General features: G+C 35.2%; 1 protein-coding gene across 1 annotated transcript; it reads left to right on the forward strand.

Moving 5' to 3' along the window:
- Nucleotides 1-4,090: 4,090 nt before the first annotated feature.
- Nucleotides 4,091-7,277, forward strand: LOC143611572 (protein LEAD-SENSITIVE 1-like). The gene is made up of 2 exons (XM_077085766.1): nt 4,091-4,235; nt 6,438-7,277. Exons 1-2 carry the CDS (start codon nt 4,124-4,126, stop codon nt 7,205-7,207), a joined length of 882 nt encoding a protein of 293 aa, XP_076941881.1. The 5' UTR covers nt 4,091-4,123; the 3' UTR covers nt 7,208-7,277.
- Nucleotides 7,278-8,661: the final 1,384 nt, after the last annotated feature.

Consider the following 8,661-nt stretch of genomic DNA (forward strand, 5'->3'; position numbering starts at 1 on the left):
ACACCTTTTTGAAGTTGAATTATAGTATACAGAGACCAAAGGCTATTAAACAAATTCAATTTATCTATTACGTGCATATGCATTTAATTATACCATAGCAGAAATATATATATATATATATCAGAAAGAAAGAAACCAACGTAACGGCTGCAGCGGACGAGGAACAGAGGGTTAAAGGTTAGGGATTTGGGTTTATTAAACAAGCCATTCCTGAGAATTCGGACTCTATACTGAGTTAAAATAGAAAAATATATCTATACCATATATAATAATAGGTTATGTTCAAATAATAAGTTTAATTTTTCTAAGAAGTCTAAGAAGGAGGGTATTTTTGTCTAACACTTTTATATCAAAATCCACCTACTTTAATCTCAAAACCCACTTACATGAATTTCAAAAACCCACTTACATCTTCACTCGTCTCCTACAACCACCATCACTCCACTGCCCACCGCCACCACAACCGTCACCCACCGCCACCACCTCGCCGGAAAAGTTCGAAAAAACACAATGAAAAACACAATGGAAGAAACACAATGAAAAAAAAAACACAATGATAAAAACAAAATAAAAAACACAATTGTATGACACAATGTAAAAAATACAATAGAAAAAACACAACAAAAAAAAACACAATGAAAAATACTATTGTATAACACAATTTGATAAAACATAATTTGTTAAAAACCCACAAATTTTTTCTAATTTTTTTTATTACAATATGGTACTCATATAAAAGAAAAAAAAACACTCGTTATTATAGTGAATTTGTTTTTCAATAAAAAAGTCATAAAAAAAAGTTATTGACGTTTTAAAATGATGGGGGAATTTGGCATGTGTCTTGCATGTGGAGAGAGAAAGTCAACAAATGTTTTATTCCTTTTATACCCTTATGTTCATACTTGATTTCCCTCTAAACTAATCTCAACCCTCCATATTCAAAATCAATAAACAAGATTACTTCTTGTCATTTCTAAAAAAACTATACTTTCTATTATAATCCATCAAAACAAATTAAGAAACTAAATTTTGAAGTAAAAATATTCAAACATAATATACACCCAATAGAAATATTTTAAAAGTAGTTGCAATATTTTTAAATTTCATTTTAACTCAATTTCCACCCATGATTTTTAAATGTTAATAATTTTTTCATACGTTTATATTTTTTTTAATTGCACCATAAAATAAGCATTTTATTCAGTTTAATTTTAATATAATTTTAATATGATATCTAACGATCCGGTCACATAAAAGTTTTCATTTGAACTTACAAGTTCCAGATTTTTCAAGTTTGACCACAGGAAGCTACTTATGACTTCATAAAAACAAATTATTTTTCCAACATCAGTGGTATAAGGCGCTGGAACTAATAACTTGTAGCTCGATATATTAGTCTAATACCAGTAGCCAAAATGACTTGTGTGATTTGTTTCCTATTAAATTTTACTAGCAGTCAACAAGTCAAACTGTTTAATTCTTATAATACCCCTTATAGCAAACAGACAAGCATTTTTTTAATCAGATTTCACGAGCCAAGTTTGTTGGGCTCTTTGCATTATAATTTATACAATTAGTACGTTTTTGGTTATCACCTTTTTGTTTTTTGTGGAATGAAGATTTTGAACTATTTAGGTATCACCCTTACTGGACCTAAAACATGTATTTATTTTGTTTGAACTATTTAGGTATTGCCCTTACAAGTGTAAACATGGGTTTGCCATTGTTTAAAGAGGGTGTAACATCGTATGCAAATGTATTAAACATGGACATTCAATATCAAGTTCCATCTCCAATTGCATGAGATAGAATTCTACAAATTATGAAATCATCCCAAACCAACAAAGTATCTATGCTAAGCCTGAAACTGTTTTATTTCAGAATATGTGATTATGGATGTAATAATATTGCTTCTTAATCATAATCAACTCATTCAGTTACCATTTCTTGGTAAATAGTGAATAATAAAGTGTAAGCAGACCAACTCATGATGAGTCCCATTTAGATCCGTTCAAACTCACCTGACCTGAAAGTCTTGCAACTTCCGTTTATATAATTTATGTAGTGTTTAGTATGCATGAATGAGAGTCATAACGGAATAAACCATTGTGTGAGGGAATGAAAAAATGGTGTCTGGTTGGTCAATGGAATGAAATCACCTATCACCTCATCCATTTCATTCCCTTTAAAACACCTCAAATTTGTTTCATCCACCCCCTTAATTTTATTTATTTTTTTCATTTTATTCTTTAACATGTGGCCTATTAATAACCTTTGCAATAATTTGGACGCCATATAATTCTACATACACAAAATTTTAATTATGCTTCATGTTTTCAGGTAACTTATACCACATCTTAAATAAATACATGTTAACGAAACCTCTAAAATTTCTTTGGTTGCTCCTTACCTCCTCTCAAGTCATTAGATTTCTGCATTTATAAATGGAGGTCTCTCATGCATTTCATCCGAATTCATGGGTACGGGTCTTACCAAACCCAAATAACTTTTAAACGGGTTATAACATCTCATTGATTTGTGGAACATTTTCATCATCAAATCCTAATTTAATTTAATCAAACAAATATTTGTGTTCATGTTCGTTCGTTTAATTAAATGAACACAACATAAATGAAATTTTCGCCGAACGATTAATGAACAAACAGAATAATTAACTTCTCTATAAAGCTTACATTATTGCCCTTATAGTGCTTATTTCACCTTTTAATCATTGTATTTTAAGTTGAGTATCATAACCATTGGCGGACCTTTTAATGGGCCAAAGCGGGCCGCGGCCCCATCACGTTTATCATTCGATGGTGTATTTTTCTCGAAAATCAAAAATGTATATACATGTATTGAATTCGGCCCATCCAAGTTATTTGAGTCTGGCCATCCATATTATTTTAGTTCGGGCCAACCTTGAATCTTTTTAAAAAATAAAGTTTGTCTAAAGCTGATAAACATAAAGATAAACAAAAAAGGCTAAAAAATAAAGCTCTATAAGACCAAATCCAACCCCAAATGAATTTTAAACCAAAAAAACCGAGCATTAAGCCTAAAACTAGCCCTACCACCTGGCTGATGTTTGAACACAACAACAAACGGAGTATCCATTGTGCGCTCGCCGCTGTGTGACTTACTGACTTGTGAGGTTCGGCACAGAAGTCGGAATAGAAGCTAAGAAACAAGCAGGTGAATTGGTGAAATAGTTTGGGTGTGAAATCGATTAATTGATAGATTGGGTGCTGCCACTGTTTGTTGAGTCCTGAGGTTCGGAACTGACTCATGTGAATGTGAAATCGATTACTCAAAACGGTCAACAGAAGCAAGTAGAGTCCAGGTTCAACAATTCGTATTTCACCATTTTGTATTTTTTTTTCAATTTAGTAGGTTAGGGTTTGGAATTATTGTTTGACCCGACCCGAACTGGACTACCGACCCAAAACTTAGAAGTAGAAAAAGAAATTTTAGGTCTCGTGACTTTCGGCCCATCCATACTAGATGCTCAAGATCCGCCACTGATCACAACTAATCGGGTTATTCAGGTTAACCCGAAACCAACTTTTTTTTTTCCAAAAATGAACCCGAAACCCGACCCTATTAACAATTCGAGTTATTCGGGTTAACCCGAATAACCCTATTAATACTTTTTGACCCTATTTATTCCGACCCGAATTTGCTTATTCGGGTTCGGGTATTTTGGACACCTTTAATTACAAGTAAGGATCGGCAAATGGGTCGGGTCGGTTCGGGTCAAAAGGGGTCAAATCAAATCAGATTTCAGGCTAGAAAAGTGTTGGAGAACAGGTTGCGCGTGTATCGTTGTAAGGTCATGCACGTACTGACACGGTAACACCGGTTACTCATTAGATGTTACGTTTGCATGCATACTCCGCCGCATCGTACGGGCACGTAACTATTATTATTAGAAAACGCGGCAGATTTTGAAACCACACGTTAACAACGGTGAGTAGATGGGAGGATTAAGTAAAGTGGGTGTCACATGGGTCCCAGGCCACAATCCAAATTAAATGAATTACTTACCCCAAATCCAACCAAGAAAGCAATCACATGAATGAATATGAATCACATTCTTGATCATCTGCCTAGGGTTACACCAATGGAATTGGATGATATGAAACAAATTCTCTCTAACAAAATCGACAAATCGCAACTCAAACCAGGCGATCACATCTATTCATGGCGCACAGCTTGGATCTACGCTCATCACGGTACTTCCCTTCCTTCCTTTTATATTCCTTCTCAAATTAGGTTACAGATCTAAATTTGCAATCGGATTATGAAAGTTTGTTAAATGGCTTTTTTCTAGATGAAATTAATTAATTTAATGCTTCAACAATGTAAGGGTCTGATAACGGTTATCGGTTCCAATGTAAACCATTGGTCAGAGTAATATCGGCGATATTATCAGTGCCTTTCTTCTTAGTTCTTTCATTCGTCTTTCTTCTTATTGCTACTATTAGTGTTCTAAGTTTTAATTGTCAATTTTTGGTGTTTAATGTTAGTGTTTTAACTCTTAATAGGTTCCTACTTGCTACAATTGTTAGTGTTTTGCAAGTTGCAAAATGTTAATCTGTTAATGGTAGGAGAGTATACTGAATTATCAGTGTTACATTGATATCTAAATTCTGCATGATATAATAATTACCGATATCCCAACGCGATAACCTATAACTCAAATATTGGTCCTTGACCGATATCTGATTTTTTACCGCATTAACTGCATAGATAACAAATCAAATAATATCAATAGTTTCATTGCCATCAAGTTCACCATCTATTTTTTTACTAAGCCGCCCAGACACTCTGGATAGAAAAGCTTGCTGTGGTGCATTTTCTTTCATTACCATCGTCATAAATTCTTGAAGAAGAAACCGAAGTTGAACTGTGATTACCTTTTTATCGCCTAAAAATTCTTGCTTTATAGTTTCTCAAGTCTCTTTAGCTGGTGTTGCTCTAGTAATGTAGGGAAATGTCTCATGATCTAGTGCTGATTGTATGAACCATGGAGCCCTGCCATTCTTCTTGAGAGCGTCCACCATTGTCAGTTGGCTTGAATAGGTGCTGGATTTGGTTCTTATACCCAATGAATCCCAAAGCTTCTGGTTTTCCCTTTGAAGATTGGAATTAGAGATTGGGACAAGGAGTTAGTAGTGGTCAGGCATGACAAACTAGGCAGGTCAGGCGGGATTGGGTCAATATGGTTTCTGAGCGAAATGAGATTGAGCCAAAACCGGTTGTTTTAAAATATGCGTCAGTTTGTTTCAGGTTAAAATGGAGTAAGGCTGTATTGAGTCGTTCTAGAAAAGGTACCAAATTAGGTTCACTCGCTATATTTTTTTTATGGTTGCTGGTGGTGGTGGGGACAACTATGAGGTGGTGTTGGAGGTGGCGACGGTGGTGGTAGAAAGATGAAGGCAACAGTGGTGGTGGTTTTTATGAGTGGCGGCGATGGTGTGGATGGCACAGAGACAATCAATGATGGAAGTGAAGGAGTGGCGGGCGTGACTGTGGACTAGAGTGCTGACGGTACTGGTGGCAATGGCATCAGATGATGGAGACAAAATATGGTCATGGGTGGTGCCAACCCATTTGAACTATTCTAAGTTGATGTTTTATAATATTACCCGTTATAGCTCGTTGACTAATCTATAGACCCAAATTGACGATTTGATCCGTTGACTGATTTGAGATGACCCAAGTGTACCCATATAAAATTTGTTTTTGCCCAAATTAATCCATTCTACGAAGAATGGCTTCTGATTGCCCCCTATGGCCCTATAGTAGTAGACTAGTAGTGCTTGTCATGGTGACGGCACACTACTTTGTTTCCTCATGAACTGTCTGCTAATTTAATTACAACTCCTAGGCCTTCTTAACTTTGAATGTATACTAAGGGGGTGTTTGGGTGAGCTTTTGAAAATTGCTTGTTTGCTTTTTTAAAAGCAAAAGCTGTTTGGTAAACAGGAATTGATGTGTGTTGAAAAGCTTCAAAATGGAGCTTTTCCAAACTGCTTTTGCTTTTTGAAAGCAAATTTTAGAAGCTCGCCCAAACACCCCCTAAGAAATAGGACATAAACCATAAAAAAAAGTTAACTCGGCATTGTTTTGAATCATTCAGCTAACAATAAAAAACAGAGCAAAGCATAAAACCAACAATGAATGATAAGTAAGTGGTTGGTTATTCATCATTTCAAATACTTAAAGTTTATTTGAATTTTGTCTTTTAAGATTAACTTAACTTCACTTGAGTTTGTTGTCGCAACCATAATTGAATACTGCAATACTTATAATGACCCGTCTACTCGATCAATCCTAAAACCATTAGTTTTTTTTCCTGATCATACATATTTTATTGTTTAGAACATAGTATCAATCTACTTTACAAAATGTTTCCGTTTCATGCACTGCAGGAATATACATTGGTGACGATAAAGTAATCCACTTCACTCGTGGTGGTGGTCAAGAAATCGGGACCGGAACCGTACTAGACCGTATTATTCTAAGCTCGTCACATTCAAATTCTGACAACCCTTGTGTAAAATGTGGTGACCTGTCAAATGCTGATGGTGTCATAAGTTCATGTCTAAACTGTTTTTTATCTGGCGGCGACCTTTATTTATTCAAATATTCAGTCTCTCCTGCCATTTTCCTCGCCAAAGCCCGAGGCGGAACATGCACTCTTGCATCGTCGGACCCACCTGATGATGCCATTCACCGTGCAAAGTTTCTTCTCGAGAACGGGTTTGGTGTGTACAATATTTTTAAAAACAATTGTGAAGATTTTGCAATTTATTGTAAGACGGGGTTGCTCGTTTTCACAACTATTAGTGTCGGGCGGAGCGGGCAGGCTGCCTCGTTTCTAGCTGCTACCAGTGCTATTGTCTCGTCCCCACTTCGTTATTTAACTACTAGTTTTTCCGGGTTGGCGGTTGTGGGGTGTGGTGTGTATTGTTTAAGTCGGTTTCTTGCTGATATTGGGATCCGTCGTGATGTGAATAAGATCTCAGTTGAGAGGCTTGTTGGATGCGCACGTGAGGCTTTGGCTGAAGCGGTCATGGACCCGCAAGGGTGTGTCACGAAGGGTGAAGAGACTCAGGGGTTGGTTAGTCAAAGCGGCCAGGTTCAGGCTGAGCGAGTCAAGGTGGCTCAGGATCGTGGTGCAACGGGTAAGGAAGAATGAATAAAGCCAGAAAGGATTGTTGTTATTGTTATTACTATTTATGAATCTTATTATATGTTTTTAATGATGCTTGTGATATAAGTTAGATTGCTGTTATTTGTGTGATTTTTACTATATTTAAATGCTGTCATGACACACGAAGTAATAATGTTATGAGAACGCATAAAGCCAAATCGAAGTCTAAACGTGAATTTGAACAAAAATCAGATCTATAAACTTTCATAACAAAAATCAGAAAACAAAACCCAATATAAGAACTCAGGATGGGTGTGTTGTCATTAACATCAATGGTGGTGCTGACAAACTTTTGTCGGTATCGAGCTCATCTCTGAAATCGACTCTTTATTATTTTCTATGTATAACGCTTTGGTCTAGCTTTTGCGTGTTGACACGCTGCACACGGGCATGCGTGGTTGTATGTTTTTACGTCCACATTCTCGTTTGATTTAACATTGTTGCCACAAAATGTGGGTCCAGCGTCGCCTTCAACACATGGGTTCCATAAAACGTTTCAAACGTTACTTTTTTTTATGGTTTTACGCTCACAGCCACAACGCTGGAACCTTAATACTAGCCTTTTAACTAATTTAAACTTGGGTTTATATTGTTTACACTCATCCTTCAATCCCATCATTAGTAGCCTTTTAAGTTTTTTGAACAAAAGTAAAATAGATTTTATTTGAAAACTCCTTTTTTTTTAAGTTCAAGACCAACAAATTTAATTAAATAAAATTGTACGGACAAACCTAAAACAAATATATATGTATAATTGCAATGGTTTATTTATATAAAAATGATTTAAAAAAAACCAACCAAAAGATCTTGACACAAAACTGATTATAACAAATTAGATATAGGTAACTAACCTAGTTAGATATAAATGCTTAAGTTGCTGGTTCACACAGCATATCAAGAACAAAATCCATACCACCAGCAAGAGCCTTTTAATTAGTTTTTTTTGTACAAAAAATCAAAACTATCACAGATCTTCATTTAATGTGTGGTTCATTTCTAGCAAAATTTGGTGCAAAATTGGGCAAAAACAAATTAGGCAGAAATACGTTATTTAGTTGTTTGTGGCACACCAAGACCTCAAAGCCTACCTCCATCCTCGAACTCATTTCCGAAATAGAGAAACATCCATCATATCATTATCATTGATAAAAAGAAAATTTTGATTTTAACAATAGCATATAAGTTATAAATTATTTTACCTCCTTATAAGTTATAAATTATTAACTTTTATAAGTTAAAAAAGTGTTTGAGTAATGTGACTTTTTTAAGTTTTTAAAGATGAAAAGAAGTTTTTGATAAGTTTGGAGGGAATGACTTATCAAAATAACTTATATAAGTCAAAAGGAGATGCAAATAAGGAATCCCAAACATGGCCTACGTACATTAACATATTGGATTATTGACTGATAGATGGCAAATTAACTGGTAACAATCATAAT

This window comes from Bidens hawaiensis, unplaced genomic scaffold (genome assembly GCF_021521415.1).
Source record: "Bidens hawaiensis isolate Kalapana, Puna unplaced genomic scaffold, B.hawaiensis_p1.1 tig00031688_1, whole genome shotgun sequence".
Classification (NCBI taxonomy): Eukaryota; Viridiplantae; Streptophyta; class Magnoliopsida; order Asterales; family Asteraceae; genus Bidens; species Bidens hawaiensis.